The following is a 20502-nucleotide window of genomic DNA, read 5'->3' on the forward strand; positions in this document are numbered from 1 at the left end:
GACCAGTGGGCACAACTTCCGGGTTGCCGTTGTTTATGTAAGCTTCGGAGGGTGGAATAGAAATGCGACAAAATAACCCGTGTTATGACAACCCAGGTGTTTAAACGTCTTCCACGAAGCCTACTCCTATTCTACACTATGAACTTAAATAAACTACATGGTAAAGCTTACCCATAGAGACATTAAATCACATCAAATCATCTTAAGTATATCCACGGTATTGACAACTTCTCAAGCATGGCTGGTGGCCATTTTGAATCTCGCGTCACGGCATGAAGCCGTCGAATACCCAGACCTCTACTGTGCGTTTATAGGGTGTTAAGCTGTCGTCGGGTACCTTTCGTTTGCTTTGGCTGGTTCCAATCACCGGTGCCTGTCCAAGACCACATGGGTACGCAACTGGCTCCCGCAAGATCTCGCGGAATGATTCAAAATGAGAGAATTGAAGACTGGAATAATTAAAAGTGATAAATAAACGTCGTTGTTGTAATAAAAGGTGGTATTAAACCAAGTAGCTTACCGCTTGTTAGAAATTTGAATTAATTTAGCGCAACGATGACAGAACTTAGGTATAGGGGTCTATTTTTTGAAATAGTTTATTTATTATTTGCAGGAATAGGTAAGGGGTAACTTTCCGTATGGCGCCACCACTTTTTCACTCATTTATACAAACAATTGCGGAAGTATTGACATTTAGAAACCAGGCAAAATTTAATATTTAAAATATCTAGAGGTCTAGTATTCTTTATCAAATGTTGGGATTAAAAATATGAAAATATTACAAGACCCAAGTCCAGGATTTGCTTTCTCAAATTGTGTTAAAACATTGAAAATATCCCAAGGGGTAAGTCCAGCATTTCCATCAAGTATAGGTTCAAATTGACAAGATACAAGGCCGAACCAACATGCTTTTTTAAAGGGGTAGGTCCATTTTAATCATCATTGGGTCAAAAATGTTAAATATTAAATGGGTACAAAGTCCAAGTTTGACTAATTATTGGGACATCTTCGACAGGAGGAGAAATAAACAAGAAACAAGATGTTTTTTTACTGCATTTTTATTGCAAATTTATTATTATATTAATTGCTATAGCCTTCTACACATTTTCAGGCAAAATTTGAGTACACAAAGCATTTTTTCAGTACACAAGCTATACAATGTAGCCTGAAAATGTGGATTTGGTGTACTTGTGTACAAGGCATTGTACAGTTTTTCAGGCAAAGATTTACACATTTTCAGTTGCCTTGTGCACTTTTCAGGCAAAATTTGACACGACTCAAGTTGCACAAGGCCACGACACTTTGACATGCAAAATTTGACAAGTCCACAATGCTAAAGCCTTGTTCATGTTTTCAGGTGCACAAGGCTTTATATATTCATAGCATTGTACACCTTTTTCAGGCTAAATTTTACACATATTTCAGGTGCACGTGGCTATAGCCCTGTACAATTTTCAGGCAAAGTTGACACATTTTCAAGTGGCTTGTAAATTTGTTTAGGCAAAATTTGACACATTTTCTTATACCCTTATCAGGCAAAATTTGACAAGTACACTTTTGTACACTTTCCAGGCAAAATATGACACAACCCTTGTACACATTTTCATGTACACAAGGCCTTCTACACCTTTTCAGGCAAAATTTGTACACTAAAAGCCTTGTACATATTTATCTACTTTTCCCCTAAAACGCCTTGTGTGTTCATCAATTTTTGCCTTAAAATAGTGCATTTTAGGGCACAATTAGACAAACACACAAGGCTTGTGCATTTAAGGACAAAATTAGATAAATACACAATGCTATAACATTTTAAAGCATTTTAGGGCAAAATTTGATAAAATTTGACCCATCGAAATTTTAACAGATTTCAGCCTATTATATATTAAACATACAATGGCAGGCTTACCACAACACAACCACCAAAGAGAGCCATAGTCTTATCTTCTAACGTACCTGTTATAATATAAGTCACATCAAAAATGCTTTACCTTTTTAATATAGATTATTAAAAAAAATTGTAATACAGTAAAAATATGTACATTTCAAAATTGAAACTTAAAAAAAGGAAAATAGATTGCTCTCTATGTACATGTATGAGGAACCAAAGCTGTCGCTAATACTGGTATGGCACACTTATTAAGACCTATGCCAAATTCATCGAGCTGCTAAGCACACAAATTTGCGTAGCATGACATTTTTGTCTTGATAAACTTGATAAAAAAATGTTATTGATAGTAACAAACAATATGCAACGAATGGAAATTTTGTTGGATCCTGTTTTTATCAAGAAAGAAATGTTATGCTAAGCAAATTATTGTGCTGACATGTACATGTAGCAGCTTTATGAAATTTGGCCCTGGGCTAAAATATGCAAAGCATTCAGACTCATATTTTAGATGAGTTGGCAATATCACCATTGTGGTGATTTCAATTGTGCCATCGTACTTGCAAGCACTATGAAAAAACTCAATTGAAGAATTTCCAATTTGGGCCAAAACAGAATGTATGTATGCTTTTCAATAATGCTGTGTGTTTACTTTGCATTTATTGGGTCATTTAAATGGATGAACAGTTGATCTGCCTGGGCAGTCAGCCAGCCTTGCTGATAATTAAGTACAATTCAGTCAAATTAAGTCCACTGTTTGAATAAGGAAATTACATGGAGATACCAGGTGTGAAATGCCAGAAAAAAAAGGGTGTATTTTTTCTGACCTCTTTCTTTTAAAATGGAGCTTTCCGATAATTGATAATTTCATCTAGCTTAAGATCAATCTTAACTGTTTGTGAAATTGGCCCCAGATCTTCCAATTTACACCTATACATGTACACCATGATCAGTGTAATCTTGATTGCACCACTTTGGGCGTCATGGGTTAGTATACAATTTAGGCGATGCTACGTTAACATGCTGAACATACATGTACATGTACACGTGTTGTACAAATTGGGAGTGTACTCTAGCCGCATGTGACATGCGTAAAGCGGGGTCAATAATGCACATTTTGTACTGTACTATGGCTACGACTACGAACAATTTGAAAGCATCTAAATAAAGGAACATTTTACAAGACTATTATCATCTCTCTGGAACCTTATTTTGGTAAAGTTCACTACAAATACTCAACACAATGTAACAGACAACATGAATGGCTTAAAGACAGTGGACACTACGTGTGTAATTGTCGAAGACCAGTCTTCTCACTTGGTGTATATCAACATGCATAAAATAACAAACCTGTGAAAATTTGAGCTCGATTGGTCGTCGGAGTTGCGAGATAACTATGAAAGAAAAAACACCCTTGTCACACAAAGTTGTGTGCTTTTAGATGCTTGATTTCGAGACCTCAAATTCTAAACTTGAGGTCTTGAAATCAAATTCGTGGAAAATTACTTCTTTCTCAAAAACCATGTCACTTCAGAGGGAGTCGTTTCTCACAATGTTTTATACTATCAACCTCTCCCCATTACTCGTTACAAAGTGAGGTTTTATGCTGATAATAATTTTGAGTAATTACCAATAGTGTCCACTGCTTTTAAAAGTACTATGTGGTCATGGGGCCTTTAGTGCCTCAGGGGACACTTGTACCTAGGACATAGGGACCAATTATGTCCAGAGTCTGGGTGACAATAGTGCAAGAGGACCTATGGAAATGGAGCATTGCAGCAAGGGCCTACAGGAACACTGGTGCTGTAGCCCGCATTATAAGCTTGAAAATAAGAAAAAAGTTATTTCCATAAACCTGTGCCAATCCTTTGACAGAGGGCTAACTAAGACATATCAGACTTTTTAAACCTGTGTGCATCAAACGTAAACAGCGTGATGCTAGCGCCCTCTGTCTGCTTAATGAGTTTACTCCATGAGTTCAGATTCACGTCATACACCTGACCGTCCTTGACATCGATCCTACTGTCCAAACACTTCCCGTTGACCATCAAGTAAACACGCTTCCCAATACGGAAGGGCCTCAGTTCACTCTCGGGTACGTGCGATTGATTGTGAGTGTGAAGCTGATCTATAACGTAAGAGAATCCCTGACTCTCATCGCGTGTTATTATTTCATTCACAATGGGGCAGTAGTCCCACGGCTCCTTCCTCCCAAGTTTGCTTGTCTCCGTTTTGTAAGTTACTAAATACAGCGATGAGTCCAGATAAACAAGTTGTCCCGGCTTTCCGGTAGTTACAGAGTCACAACTCTTCCATGTGTTCGTAATTGGATCTAACGAGTAGAGATGCTGACCAGATTGGTCTTCATTTTGAGAAGTGACAAAGATACGTTCGTGATAGGCCACTGCGGAGGGATGGATCCCTGACATGTCGACTGGTATTGGAGCCACCGTTTCCCATTCGCCCCGACGTAGATCGTAACGTTCCGCAGACTGAACCCAAGCGTCTTTATCATCCTGTCCACCAATGGCGTAGATGTAGCCGTTTAGATGGACCACGGCAACGTGTCTGCGAGCAACCTTCATCGGTGGAAGGCGTGTCCATTTGTTTGCGACAAGGTCGTACACGTAGAAATACTTCTGAGTGCAGGACTTGCGATACTCTGTGAAGACTCCTCCTGTAAAGGCAAATTAAATGGAATTAATGGTTACAGATCTATTCCAATTCAACTCAATTACACATTTATTTACTTCCATGACAAATATCAACAATTACATGTAATTAATATGGGGTAAAAGCAAAATTTATTACAAGTAGCAGTAAACACATAAATGTATAATAAGATCATGGGGCTGTTTTAATAAGCAGAAGCTTGTAAAAAAAAACAGACAGACATGCAAACATAAGAATAAACGACTTTGAGACATGACAACTACTCTGACAGTGACACAAGTAGATAAATAATATAATAATATTATTTGGTTTTTATGTAGCGATTTAATACACCATATCTCAAAGCGCATCCAACATTATGACCCTTTTCACTGGGCCATTTTATTCCTTAAACCATACCAGCTCCCTGAGGAGTATACATCCTGTGCTGCAAAATATGTAGCACAGTAAGCTAAATCAACCACAAGAGCCATCTCCCCTCACAGGTACCCATTACCCCTGAGTGGAGAGAAGCAATTATAGTAAAGTGTTTTGCTCAGGGACACAGGTGTCATGACCTGGATTTGAACCCACACTCTGCTGAACAGAAACACCAGAGGTTGAGTTCGGTGCTCTTACTTGCTCGGCCAGGACACCCCAGATTAGAGGAAATACAACAAGTAAATAATTAGGGCATGCACGAAAATAGCTCGCTTATTTTTCACATGTTAATGGCAAAAATTTCATGCCATATACATTGCTTGTGACTGGTATTTAGCTGTTGTTTACTTAGCATAATAATTGAGTGGAGTTTTGGTCAGTAATCTGATTTTACTACATGTTAAGCAAGGATTTTTTTGCTTAAGCAAAATTTTGTGCTTAAGCAGCTCTATGAAATTGGGCCAAAGATTGAGAAGACTAAGGGGATGTGATTGAATTACTTAGGGGGGGAAGCTAAGCTCTATGTTCTGACGTCAAACTGTACAGGTTTTTTCCAAGTATGCCTTGTAATTTTGGCAAACAGTTCTTAATATATTCCAAAATCAAAAACAGCCTGAAGAGGACTTTGGAGGCATTCTGATCGACAGCAGCACACTACACAATTGTTGCACTCTGTGATGGATGTTCAATAAATTTAAAATATTGTAAGTGTACATTGTACATGTACATGGCTACTGAAACAACTGGGGCCAATTTCATAGAGATGCTCTTAAGCAAAAAATTTGCTTAAGCACGAAAATAGCTCGCTTATATTACACAGGTTACTGGCCAAAATTTCCTGCCATATACATTGCTTAAGACTAGTATTAAGCTGTTGTTTACTTAGCATTACAATTGAGCAGAGTCTTGGCCGGTAATCTGATTTTACTAAGCAATGATTTTTTTGCTTAAGCAGAAATTTTTGCTTAAGCAGCTCAGGTAATCATGGTAATGTATGAAAGGTACATGTAAAACCCATTGGTATGTACCCAAGGGGTCACTCAAGTTCCCCTGGGGTCGATTTCACAAAGAGTTAGGACTAGTCCTGGGAGATATTAAAAACCTAAGGCTAGTCCTAAGTTAGGACGAGTAACTCATCCTAACTCAAGATAAGATTAGTTTTAACTCTTTGTGACACCCACCCCAGGGCCATGTACATGAGTCTATCCCAAGAGGGGTTCTCGAACGATATGACTACCGTGGTATAATAACCCTCTATGAAGAAAACTTTGTTGACGGCACTTACCGACAAGGAAAAGTTTGCCGATGACGGAGATCAACCTGTGGTACGACACCCCATCAAACGGCAAACCTGGAAACCTTGGCATCTGCAGCCATTCCTGCTTGTCCTGGTTGAAGAATCGAGCAAATCCTGTTGTTGTTTGTCCTCCTAGTGCCAACAGTGACTGCAAGGATGACAACAAAAGGAAAGTTTAGTCATTAACCCCCAAAATTGAAGTTTTAAGGTAGACATCAATGACAATAAAGTTCAAGTTCTGAAGAACCATCCTTGCGAGCCAACTCAGCATTAATTTTAAGTAGAAATCAAGACAACCACAGATAAAGCTTGGAGTTCAAAATATTACCTACATGTAGACCAGAATCTTGCGTATATTGAATGAGCAAAGTTTGGTAAAGTTTAGCATTCTTGCGAATATGTATAAGGGAAAAGCGGGTAAAGTTGCTCAAGGAACAGTTGTTTACAAGTAATAACCTTAAAAGAATTTTTATTTGCCAAATTGTATTCAACAATTTTCTAGAGTTCCATTCACTTTATTTTGTATTTGTATACGGCTAAGGTCAGATGCTAGCCGTTGTCGTTGTACAAGGTTAAATTGAACTATGACCCGAGAATTTTCGCTTGTGTAGGGCAAACAACTGTGGTACGATGAGTTGCTTACATGTACAAGTGCAATGTACTTGAACCTCACCCCACAGAAGTGTGGGTGGGTCTACGAGCGAATACTTACCTGTAGAGCGAATTCTACAATTGCATTGTTCCCTATGCCGGCAAGCAATTAGCTAAGAGTTTTACACACAAGAGAGCCCTCAAGAGTCCTATTCCCGACGCCCTGTGACATGCACACCATGTCGGCGTCCTCTTTTTTGTCAAGCGTTAAACGCCCAAGAACTCAAGAGTTTGTATAGTGGGGAAGGAGGGAGGGTGCTCTACAAGTAAGTATTCGCTCGTAGACCCACCCACACTTCTGTGGGGTGGGGGTCTACTTCACTCTACTTACCTGTAGAGCGACTACTACAATTGCATAGACTCGCACCGAGTAGGCGGTGGGTATACTCAAGCTATCGTATGTCTACAGGGGCATAGGACATGGGGCAAGCCTAAGAACCCCAAATGGGGGGCCCAGTGTTCATCGCAGGCAAGCGGAAGCCATACATGTAGGGTCCGAAGGCGGGCCACGCAGAAGAGGACCGTACCATAATCAACACGTCGGCCCAGACGCGTGGAACCACGAAGCGAGGCGCGCGGCCCTGGGGGCCCGCGAGTCGTGCGCAAGCGGAGTATCGCCATTATGGGATAAGAACATAATAGGTACACCTCGTTAAATTTTAAATGCACAAAGGAATATATATAATAATACATGTATATAAGACGAAAGTGGACTCACCAGTTTTATAGTGATCTGCCGTCTGCCTGGAGGACGCCTTCAGGTAGAGTTCGAAAACGTGTTAGGGCACTTCCAGCAGGCCGCCTTGGTTATGTCAGCTAAAGGAACACCTTTAAAGGAAGCCCAAGAGGCGGCTACCCCCCTAACATCATGCGCTGGAATCGGATCTTCAGTCGCCCGGCATGGAACGGATGGTGGTTACGATCCAGCGGGAAATGGTACACTGCGATGCCGGCCGAAAAGGGGGTGTTGTTGTTTCTAAAGGAACTCAAGAGTTTGTATAGTGGGGAAGGAGGGAGGGTGCTGTAGTTGAGGTCCCAAACCAGTGCACACAGGTATCCCGACCGGATGCCCCCCTGGTGATCGATGTAAGCCACGACTGTGGCGTTGTTGCACCTCACCAGGACCGCACGGCCCCTGACTGGAAATGCCGCAGTGCGTTGGAGACTGCCAACATTTCCAGAACGTTGATGTGGGATGATTGGTTTTCGGAACCCCACACACCTGCGATCTGTCGCGGGTTGGCCCCCAGCCGAGTAGCGATGCGTCGGTCGTGACTGACACTAACTAGACACCAGTAAAAGTGGGGGACTAGTGGTTTGGCACCGGGTGGTGGATAGGGTGTCGGATGGGCCTGTAAAAGGAGAGCAGGTGAAGTTGAATAGGTCTCTCACTCAGCCTGAAAAAATCCACCAAATCCACCATACTGGCCATGAGGCCCAACAGCCTGAGCCAGGCCAGGGCCACCACTGCCGGGAGGAAGAGGGCCACGCACTGCCGATGGTTCAGCAGGCGTGCCTCTGATGGGCGGGCCAATCCCTTGCGCAGGTCGAGGGACGCACCGAGAAAGGTGGGAACCTGCGAGAGGATAGGGTGGGATTTCTCGGTGTTGATGATAAACGCTTCGGATGGATGAACTTGTTGTGGGGTTTCAAGTTCAGAATTGAGTGCCACATGCCAGCCTCCTTCTTGGGAGTCAAGAAGAAGGTTGACATGAAACCCGTCCTTTAAGAGGAGGGCGTCTATTTCCCCCTCGAGGGAGCGACGCTTTGCCAAGTCGGACGGTACAGTTGTTGACCGACTTGAGGGGGTAGTCACATGCCCTTGACCATACGGGTTAGTGGGTGGGTGTTACAAACCGGGAGGTGGGGGGGGATCAGGTCCCCACCCTTGTGGCGTTTGCCATGGTGAGACCGACTGGAGGTCGAGCTGCTCGAGCTTGGGCTGTGAGGGCGGGTCTTCTTGCCCTTCTTTGAGGGGCATCCCAGAGTGGGCTCCTACGTAACATCAGAGGCCGGGTTGCGGGGCGGCAATGCCTGAACAGCGGGTTCCGACAGGGCCCCAAAGGAGCTGTTCCCCGTTGCCAATCGCCCCGGCGGCTGAGCCTTATAGCATAGGCGATGGCTGCCTGGTCAAGCCGGCCGTACACTTCACCCCAGGACCCCAAGAAATTCTGGAGGCGGCCCCCCCGCTGGTCGGTCGGTTGCGCCACACCCCAGTATATCGGGGGACGGGCGCTCGGAAACCACGGCCATCCCTGGGTACCGCGGTACTTGCGTGTGCACTATGGGGGGCCAGGTGCACTGAGCCGTGGTGGGGTAACCCCTCCGGCTGTGCATACCCTGTACGCAGCCCTGGGTGCACCGAGCCGTGGATGGGTACCCCCTCTGGCTGCGTGTGCCCTGCTGGCTGGCCTGGGATTGATGGGCAGGTTTGGTAGTGGAGTCCCGTATTCCCACTCGTCCCTTTTTGATTGTTGCCCCGGTACTTGGCGATTTTTCGGCCTTACCGGGGCGCTTCCCCTTCTGTCGGGTGGATCCCGCTGGGGACGGTGAGACCGTAAGGTCCCCCGCCCGGCTGATATTTGATCCATCCGCCCCGACAGCCGACGATGGCTGGGGGGGGGGCTGGCTGGGGAATTGCTTGGGCGGCGACGTAGTGTCACCGCCGCAAACCCCCCGAGGACTCAGGCTGTCTCGGAGGGATGTAGGTCCCTCCTACGGCGACAAGCCCTTTCCTCCCAGATTTTGTATATGAACTCATAATAAACACTTCTCAAAACAACTCAACTCTTCAGGCTATCCTCTACCGGATAGCTGCTATTAATTTACTTCACTTAACAAGCACAAAGGCACTACTAAATCTTACCGATTTATACAGACTTTTCATAAAATTTATACAAATTTTTCACGTCAGATGGCTCTGCCTGCTAAGAGAAAAAGAGGACGCCGACGTGGTGCACATGTAACAAGGCGTCGGGGATATAGGACTCTTGAGGGCGCTATTGTGTGTAAAACTCTTAGCTAATTGCCTGCCGGCATAGGGAACAATGCAATTGTAGTATTTGCTCTACAGGTAAGTAGAGTGAAGTAGACCCATGCTTTGTGCTAAAGGCGCAGTTGGATGAGTTACATGAGTTACCGTCGTTAACTTCACTGTTGTGTGTTAATAGCAGTGAGCATTCACATGACTAATGAATAGTGCTGTTCTTTCTTGTTAAGTGCTCCCAGGCTACATTTATTTGGCCGATGGTTTTTGAGAAAGAGGTAATTTCTCACTCCAATAATAACATATTTCAGCTGATGTTTTTTTATGAAAGGTCTATGCATCTAAAAGCACAAAAAGAATTGTGCAGCAAGGGTGTTTTTTTCTTCAGTATTGCCTTAGACTAACAATTGAGTAAAAATTTCCACAGGTTTGCTTTTTTTTATGCATATTACATGTATGTGTTCGGATGTAGACCAAGTGAGAATACATCTAAGTCTTTGACATACTAAACGTGTCCAGTGCCTTTAAGTCTGCTTTTTAGTGACTCGAACTTGAGGAAGCCAGAAACACAAATCAAACCCTGCTACTGACAATTCCCGGGCTTGGGTCCGGATCTTGGATCACGCAAGTCTCTATTTCTACAACCAAGGGTAAAAAACCTTACCTTCGTTGAGACACGAGCGGTAAAGAACTCGGGATGTTTGTTGACAAGCTGGCCGCAGACTGGGCTGTTTAACGCAATGTGTTTAATCAGCTGGTCAAACACTGACTTGCATTGTGGAATGGACAGGATCTTGCTGTCCATCAAGTCATCAAGGTCTTGAGCTGAGATAAGACCCAGGCGTACTTTCTTAACCAGGGCTGCGGCGTGGTGGAGACGCGAGGATGGTTTGTGGTGAAGCCAACTTACAACTGCCTTGAGGACCTTAAAATTGAAACAAACAAGAGCAAAAAATGTCATGGAAGATACAAATTTGCCGCTGTTAAAGTTGTTTAAAAGAATCTTAGTTACCCTTCACCTAGTCTTGAAGTCAATACGGTAATTGTAAAGCGCGGTGTGTAGTTACAGCGCAGTGTAGCTACGGGGACGATACACACACCCTCGATCCCAGTATGTTTGTGTGAGTCAGTCACGACTGTTGCATGTGTAACATCGCACTGTGACTGTTGCATGAACGGCAGACAAATAGGCAGCGTCTAACGACTTGTCATCAAGTCTACCCTTCACCAAGCTGCAGTTACGAAAAGAGTTCAAATGGTGACAGTATGATTGACTGACTTATAGACTGAATTTAGATAGACCAACAATAGCAACAATATGATCAAAAAATATGGCGCAGATTGACCAAATGTGTTGAATGATTTTTTTCTTCTAAGAAACAAAGACCTTGTCCCCATCCCCACGGCAAGCATTAATGTCTTACTTTTTAAAAATTTTAAAAACCTTAAAATCATAATAATTTGGAGAAAGACTTCATCACAGTTGATTTGCCAACCCGCAAGACATCCCAAACCAGTTATAAATGTTGTGGATAAGTTTGAGAGAAAGTATCAACCAGACTAAGCAAGTGTTTTACAAGATAACTAAACCACAAGCCTTAAGATTCTTATCTACTGGAAACCAGGTTAGCCAAACAGCGGACTGCTCAGAGGCATCTTTCAACATACTTGCGGGACAAAATGAGCTTAGTGCGGTGCAAACATATAACCATGAAATCCTTAACGGGCTGTATCTACAATGACCTACCCTTTGGAGATAAACTTTCCCAAAACAAATCCTAAAATAGTTTTGAGAAGGTGCCAAACCAGATAGTTTTCTTCCTACATGTTGCAGCCTATATTCAATGGCAGGAAGCAACTGCATGTACTAGCTCTGGGCCCCATTTCAAAAATCTGTTAAGCAGAAAACAATGCTTAACAAAAGAATTTGCAACAATGTAAACTTTATGGTAATCAGTTTCTATACAGCTACGGCTAGATCAGTGCGTCTACGAGTGTTGAAGAATAGGCAGACGCACGTGATCTAGCCGTAGGCGTAGCCGAAGTTGCTGTTTTGGACACGGCCTTACCTGAACTTCACCAGAAACAGCCAAGTCCTCTCTCATGAGAAACAGGCCCAGATTATGAGCAGTCATGTGCTCCAGAAAGTCCTCCGTCTGCGACACCTCACCGAAGTTACTCGCTATGTGATGATCTGCGACCTTCTTCAAGTCGTCCAGAGCGTAGTTTCCTGCCATCGAGGCAATCTTGAGGTAGTCGTCGAAGGAGAGTTCTCCATTTTGAAAAGCCTGGTTGATGAAGATGATGCAACTGTCGATCGCCACTTTGATGCTGAGGTGACAGGCACAGGCTAGTACTTCAAAGACGTTATCCATGCTGAGGTTTAGGTTTGCTGAGTACGCAAACTCTAGTAAGATCTAGCAGGGCAAAAAATAAATAAAGAGAAAAGATGTTAAGTTTAACATCGGGGATTGCTTTAACCCTAACACTTGATGTCCCAATTTTAGGCTCGTAAATAACGCCCGCAGTTCAGCCCCTGAGGTCAATCCCCATTCATAATCACCTTTCACATTCAGTTCACATGGATAATCACACATGGCAAGCATAACTTTCCATTAGGCCTGTGCAACTAGGGCAACTTGTGTTGTAGTGTCGACTACATGTACCCCTTTTCAACTACTCGGTTAATCGTACTGGTACGACATGTTACGACTACAACAAAAATAGTCACAACTACTCAAAAATAGTCGCGACTACCTTTTGCCTCTTTGGTAAAATTGTGTCGCTTACAGCTTTTCCCAAAACACAATCGGACATCAGTTGAACAATACTTCAATCATTTCAAAATTAAAAATTAGTTGTGACTAGTGTCGAAGTCGCACCTATTTTACACGCGACAGTTCGAGTTAATAAATTTCACTCGTCACCCAGGCCTACTTTCCATATCTGTGCTATGATTGGTCCGTGGCGATGTTTGTCAGCTGCACCCACTACACCTCGGACCAATCAAAACACACATGGAAAGCTTCAACACTGCACGCTTATACAATGAAATCATTATATCCAACGAAATCACTAGTTCTATAATACCAATACCTGTCTTATCCTTGCGGACAAAGACATGGAACCAGTAGACTAGTATTGCTAATGCCTGCATGTGAATTATGGTCGTGTCCGAAGCTGCAACTACAGCTACGGCTATAATTAGGGCCTCAGCCTATTATACAAATATTGACTGCTTCGAGTGCTATGGTTAAAAACGTCATAGTTTTTAACCATTGCACGAGTAAAAGCAGTCAATATTTGTTTTTTATAACACCCCTTGCAAAGATTCTGCCTGCTCATTGGTTTAGAGCGCGTCACATGACATGTCTTAGTTTTGCTACACGACGGCCGTCGGTTTGCCATGCGCTAGTCCGAAGACTAGCACATGGCGCCGTGCGCTAGTCCGACAGACTAGCACACGGCTTGCAGTACCCAGACGTCCGTTGCGTGTACGAGTATGATAAATTAATAGTCTGTAACCATTTCGGATTGCACGACACGACATGCAACACATTCAGCAAAAGTGTTTGCAATCTGTATTCGCGTCGTCCGTGGATTGTAGCATTCAGGTCTGTAACTTAATAATAAAAGTACAGTATTTAGAAATGTTTGAGGTGTTATAAAACAAATATTGACTGCTTTTACTCGTGCAATGGTTAAAAACTATGACTCCCTCGGTGATCCCCGGAGCGTTCTATTTTCCCTCGGCTTCGCCTCGGGAAAACAGAACGCTACGGGGATCACCTCGGGAGTCATAGTTTTAACCATAGCACTCGAAGTAGTCAATATTTGTATAATAACACCCCAAACATTTCTAAATACTGTACTATTATTATTAAATTACCACCTGATAAATATACACAGACACGGATACAAGGATTTGTTGTTGTAGTGAACTCTGCCAAGAGTTAATTTATTCCGTACTCTGAATTCGGTGGTAAAACGCCCATTCATAATTATATAAGGGATTTCCCTTTATTTAATTCCATCCAGTGATATCCACACTCATAAAGAAGTATACCAGTTCCCATTATAATACACTTTGCGACCAATTCGCAAAGGGTCCCAATCCCTCACTTTGCGAACGGTAAATTTCCAATCCGCAAAGGTTCCCACTTCTCGGCGATTTGCCAAAGAAGGTACCAGACTAATTACAATTATTATAATTATAAATGCACTCATTGACTGGAGAAAACTCCGGGTCAATGAGGTTCCCACTTCCAGCGAGTTGCCAAGAAGGTACCAAATTAATCTACTTCTTTATATACAATCACATCATTTTATTACCACCATATTTATCCATATCAATTCACATAAATGAATTTACCACTTCCTCACAGGCTACAATGCCTATTAGCTTCTTGTTTATAGGAACAACCTAAACTTACCGCTTTAAGTGTAAGTTGTAAGATTATCAGTCATATCAATCTGTACCACGTATTCCGTAATACCCTGACCCTTCCATTAACCCCAGGGAGGGAGGGAGGGAATTTTGCGAAACTATACAATCTATCTTAACTCCTCGGTGGCAGAATATTCAATGACGGTTCCCAGAAAGACAAGCACCCTTTCCCCAAATGCATTGCTTTGGTTGGTTGAAAAGAACAATGGAACCACGTCTGAATGCGCCCTGACAATCCCAATCGCTTATAGCCCCGACTGTGCAACCTGACTATAATTATGCATATTTCCTGGTGTTAAATCGGTTTACTGCGTTACGCATTAAACCCTATTACAGACCCGAATGCTACAATCCACGGACGACGCGAATACAGATTGCAAACACTTTTACTGTGCTGCATGTAGTGTCGTGCAATCCGAAATGGTTACAGACCATTAATTTATCATCCTCGTACACGCAACGGACGTCTGGGTACTGCACGCCGTGTGCTAGTCTTCGGACTAGCGCATGGCAAACCGACGCACTATCACACGGCCGTCGTCTAGCAAAACTAAGACATGTCATGTGACGCGCTCTAAACCAATGAGCAGGCAGAATACTTGCAAGGGGTGTTATAATCTTCAACATACCAGACGCGCTGATCTAGCCGTAGCTGTAACCATCTGTAACCAAAGTCACCGTTTTGGACCTGGCCTAACTTACCTCAAAGCCCTCTGCTGATAGGTCTACGTCATCCTGCAGCGTGATCTCTGATTGGCTGGCTTCCTTAAGACCTCCCATAAACATGGCTCGGAATACATCACTCAGTGCTGCCAAAATTATCTGTAAAACAAGGAAGGGAAATTAAACCAGTTCTGAATGAAAGACTTTACTCTGTAAAGTCCCACATCTTGCAGGAAATACTGTATGTTACAGCGCCAGGAGCGTCACTGAGTGACGGACATGTGCGCTATATAAGAAGCCACAATGATAATATCATTAATTCTTTGCTTTTTGCCCAAGTACCTTCAGGTAAAATAATTTCACCAAACAAAATCCATGTTCGTGTCATGTTCAAAAATGTTTGGAGCAGGCAATCACCCAATAATCATCGTCAACATCAAGATAGTTAGACATTGCCTTTAGGCAATAATAACAAACGCTGAATTAATTTGCTGGAACATTCTTTTTCATGTCGCTAAAAATATGTTTACACCACATGTAGCCTAGCTCAGTTTCACGATCGTTCCACAGTACTAAGTATTAGTGGTGCTGTAAGCAAAGAAAACTGCCTTGACCAAAGACTACTCGTTGCGATTGCACATCCCCAATAATCATGTCGCTGACTACTCCTACATGAGCCTAGATTAGAACTACGAGGTTTGTTCCGTTCTTTTTTGACAATAGCGGAACGAACCTCATAGTTCTTAATCTTAGCTAGGTAGGAGTAGGTGCTTGCAATGTTCATTGAGTGATTACCTAGTAACTGTAACTGGTCTGAAATTTGAATATAAATAGGCTTTGTTGGTGGTTGGTAGTAAAGTAAATCTTGAGTATTTTATTCTCATAAAAAAAATCTTTCCTTGAAAACCAGACCCGGGGGGGGGGGGAGGGAATCGTGAGGGAGTCAAAAGCGTCCTTGTGAGAATGTATTTTGAAATGTAAGCGTAGCTGCAAATCTTGAAACGTAAGCCTAGCTTGACTCGGGATTGAAAGTGTAATTTTTGATTTTAGCAGAACAAACCTAAATGATGTATATGGATTGTATGGATATGGAGTAGCTGCGTGCTTGGAACGTAACCATATCTTTTGGAACGTAAGCATATCTTGGAACGTAAGCATAGTTGGGTATCTTGGAGTGTAAACGTAGCTGCGTATGGATCGTAAGCATAGCTGAGAAGCTGTGTAGCTTAGAACGTAATCTTATCTTTTGGAACGTAATATCTTGGAACGTAAGCGTAGCTGGGTATCTTGGAACGTAAACGTAGCTGCGTATGGAACGTAAGCGTAACTTGACTCAGGATTGAAAGCATACCTTATGTATATATAGCAGAACTTGAGAAGGAACGTAAGCAAAACTTGGAATGTAAGCATAGCTTGGAATGTCATATTTTGGAAGGTATAAGCGTAGCTGGATATCTTGGAACGTAAACGTAGCTGCATATGGAACGTAAGCGTAGCTTGACTCGGGCTTGAAAAACGTACCTTTTTATATTATAGCTTAACTTGAAGGAACGTAAGCGTAGCTGAGTAGCTGCGTAGCTTGGAACGTAACCAAATAATACCTCAACAATCTCAAAAATAACACTTCATTCACAGAATTAAAAAATATTTTTGTTGACAAAATTATGCTTTAAAGGGAATTTTTTTTATCATATTTTTTTCAACCTTTTATACAAAATTATTTTTCACCTGTTCTTTTTTCGATCGGGGGCTCCGGTTTTTTTAATCCTTTTTTTCTTCTTCATAAAAAATGTTTTAAGCTACTCACACAATAACACTGTCAATATAACAAAATGCGGTATTCCTACGTTTTGACATCATCAATCTTTTTTTATTGTTTCCTGAAAACTCCAAGCAAAAAGAAATTAGGAGCCATGAAACAAAACAGAGTATTGGAACATTGGAACGTTGCGATCATAAGAAATAACGGATTTGACACGAGGTGTACCGACTGACAAACCCACGATGACAAACATGTACTCTGATGTCTGGCTCCCAACCCCTCCCAAGCTCACAGCGAGACCCGTAAGCTGGTAGTTCATAGCGCCCGGGATTACACGTCCAGCCCCCCATGAGACACGGCATGTGCGGTACGTGATATGCCCCGAGGCTTACGTTCCGATTGCTCCACGCTGTGGGGCCATATAACAAGGTTCCGTTACACGGACTCTTTGAATGCGAATCTTACGTTAGATTTTTCACCATTATTTACATTTTGTAGCGATAATTTGAACACATGATCTTTTTCGTCAATTACTTGTTAATAATTTTGTAAAAAAAAGATTTAAATTTGGTTTGGTAAGTTACTTTTAGACGGCTGGAAGTAAAACTAGCCCGGAAGGTCACGTGATTGTTTGTACCACTTTTTGGTTAGAACAATCACGCGACCTTCGTTTTTGTTTTAAAATGCTCAAAAACGGCCAAATTTGATGATTTTTTTAAAGGACTGTTCTTCTTCATTCCTGGAAACCCATTGAATACATTTCTTAGTCTATTTTGTAGCCCAAATAGCCCAATTCGGCCGGTGTGTCCCTTTAATAACAATACTGGTGTCATGACAAAAACTGTCCGCTGGCAATAAGTGTCCGCTTATCGTGTTCTGATTGGTCAAGCGTCCACGAAGCACATTGCTTGCGGAAGCCTGCTAAATAGTGTCCGCGGTTAGCGTGCATCATCATAGCGTGCCTTTTTAACCTTTTAGTTTTAGTTTTACATTTTTTTTTTTTTTTTTTTTTTATGCTTTCCTGCTTGTGTTTGAATATAATATTCGTATTATTTATGATCATTTGGCACTTTCACAATTCGTACTTTTAACCTGCACTTTTTAATTACTTATTAAGTAAAATAGTAAATACTAACCATGACATACTTTTGACGGTCTTGTCTTTACTTGAACGCTTTCTTCGTTGTATTTTATTATACATGTCTTGTATTTACTTGAACGCTTTCTTCGTTGTATTTTATTGTAAATAATTCGTAAGAACATTTTAGCACTTTCACAATTCGTACTTTTTAAACCTGCACTGTTTACATGATAAGATACTAATCTTGACATACTTTTGAGTGTTCTGTTCGTCTATTTTTGGCTTGTATTTACTTTTAATATAAATCAGCACTGTGCAGCAGGGCGCCCAGACAGTTTTTGTTGGGCGGACACTATTTGTCACGTAATAATACATGTCAAATAGTGTCCCGGGTCTACTGCGCATGCTCAGCGGACACTTATTGCCAGCGGACAGTTTTTGTCATGACACTGGGTTTCCAACGGGCTCTGTATAGTCACCTTTGCAAAAAAAAAAAAAAAAAAAAGGGGGGTGGAGCTGCGAGTTTGACCGGATAACTAAAACGACATATATCCTCTGCTTACCAGTTTTCACGCTATTATGCCTTTTTCTTTGAATTGGGAAACAAATAATGATGCCATATATCAACCGATGCTCTAATTATCTTCATTTGTTAATACGAAGTATGCAAACATGTATTAAAACTTGATGAACATTGAAATGTTCTCACCACACACCGATCTTGGATGACTTCAACTGGCCCCATTTGTTTTGAGTTTTTCCTGTTTTCACGGCAAACGAGAAAGTATGGTTTCCCGGTGAAGCCATACATGGAAGAAACATCTGCAGTGACTACAAGTGTTCTTTGAGACTTTGTGTATGACTCTACAGCCAGCAGTTGCCTTCATTTTATTCAAAATATTTTTTTATTAAATTTTTAAAATTACCATGGTAACTTGCAAAAAATAAAAGAAAATAAAAAAAATATAAAAAGTGTGAATAATTATTGGCTTCAAAATCTGATTTCTATTTATTTTTTTTCTATTTTTTTTTCTTAATTATTTATAATAAAGCATATAAATAAACAGTGATAATTGAATCAACAAGCTGATGTTTAAATTTTAATATAAATAATAGTATTGAATTGATACGAGGGTTACAAAATAAAAATCTCCAAAAATATTAGAAAATGATATAAGGCACATGGCTTCTTTAAGCCTCGGTATTTTTTTTCAAGAATGCTCAGCAAAACATTCAGTCACATGATTTTGATCATCATGAATTGTGAATTGAAATAGCGTTTGATGAAACTTTTTCGGTGGGCAAATATTTTTATATGTCCTTAACATTATGACATATTTTTGTACCTTGTAGAAATGCCTAAAATACAGAACTTTTTGCATTTACAAGTGCAAATGACCAGTGGAGCCTTAGGTGTTTCTAAGTTTTGGTCAAAGAAGAGGAGACTCTTTGCTTGGCAAATAAAACCACACAACTTTTATCTAGGGACTGTTTACATCGCGCACAGAGAGGTAAAATATTTGCCACGATTTTAGGGACACCTCGAAAACAGGACCTCCTACGATATAAACTGGCATGCCATGGGAATGAGTTTGAGACACTGCCGACATGCAATGACGGAAAACAAAATATTATGTAGCCTCTTTAGTCTTTAATAATGCTGCTTATTTTTCTTTCCTGTGATGGGTGACCCAGTTACAGCATTGACAATAATCACTCCCGTAATATGTAACCAACCTTATGTGCTCCAAACCGTTTATCGTCCACCGTTACAAACACATCACACAAGGCCCCCTCTCGGTGGAGAATGTCCAATTCTGTAGCCAAGGCAAACATTTGTTTCTTCTTTGCGGATTCTCTCAGCTCCTGGGTCGTTGAAACCATTTTGCCGTCCAGAATTCGGTCCACATTCATCTTTAAGAACTGTCGCAGCAAACTTATCTGTTTAATGTTGGGAATGGTTCCACTGTAACAGAAAAAAACATGGTTAAAAATCGGGTACACGGTCACCGTTGAACTACAGTGCTGAACGTAGAAGAAACTCGGCATGCATTACTTCCGGTGTGTGACCTCGTCCCCGTGTGACCTCGCTTGACCTCATTAATATTTATAACAAGCGTGTTGCATATTTATGAGCAGAAGTGGTGTTGCGTTTTGTACAATAAATAATTCGCCCAATCTGCTTATTCTCTCCGCCCGAGGTCGAGAAAGAACATTTTGGGTCAACATATTAGTTTCAGAGTATCCCCATCTATTTTGCTAGGAATCAGTAACTATTTCGCCTGCATGATCCTCAGGGATTTTGACTAGTTCTGATATTATCTAGCAACTTTGAGGGCACAAAAAGACTTAGGCCCGAGATTGCACATTTTTAGGATTTTGACCAGTGTCATGTGTTGTATAATTATCAAGTGCAGAATACACTATTTTTTTCCATAGTTTTTCAAATTTTCCAACTTCACAGCGCCTTGATGTATTATAACAAAGTCTTATAATAGCGCTAGTAGGCCTATACATTTATACAGAAAAGGGATTTACAAGGTTTACAGTGTAGGCAAAAGACTCATACTATTTATTTTGTCTAGACCACCACTTATAAAAAGGAGCACTAAAGCGAGTTGTATATTTTCTGTTACA

The 20502-nt window shown here is 41.6% G+C and overlaps 1 protein-coding gene across 1 annotated transcript; it reads right to left on the reverse strand.

The window, feature by feature from the left end:
- Positions 1–954: 954 nt before the first annotated feature.
- LOC139942532 (kelch-like protein 15) lies at positions 955–19929 on the reverse strand. Its single transcript, XM_071939355.1, has 6 exons — positions 19603–19929; positions 15062–15181; positions 11982–12329; positions 10577–10837; positions 6264–6423; positions 955–4562 (listed from the first exon to the last, which is right to left on the reverse strand). Exons 1-6 carry the CDS (start codon positions 19912–19914, stop codon positions 3769–3771), a joined length of 1995 nt encoding a protein of 664 aa, XP_071795456.1. The 5' UTR covers positions 19915–19929; the 3' UTR covers positions 955–3768.
- Between the last annotated feature and the right edge of the window lie 573 nt (positions 19930–20502).

The sequence above is a fragment of the Asterias amurensis genome, chromosome 10 (genome assembly GCF_032118995.1).
Source record: "Asterias amurensis chromosome 10, ASM3211899v1".
Classification (NCBI taxonomy): domain Eukaryota; kingdom Metazoa; phylum Echinodermata; class Asteroidea; order Forcipulatida; family Asteriidae; genus Asterias; species Asterias amurensis.

Coding starts and splice junctions, on each gene's coding strand:
- LOC139942532 (XM_071939355.1), bottom strand. CDS start 19,914: ATGCCGAGTTTCTTCTACGTTCAGCACTGTAGTTCAACGGTGACCGTG. Junction 6,424..10,576: donor CCGCTCGTGTCTCAACGAAG/GTAAGGTTTTTT, acceptor TCATCCTTGCAG/TCACTGTTGGCACTAGGAGG. Junction 4,563..6,263: donor CGGCAAACTTTTCCTTGTCG/GTAAGTGCCGTC, acceptor TTGCCTTTACAG/GAGGAGTCTTCACAGAGTAT.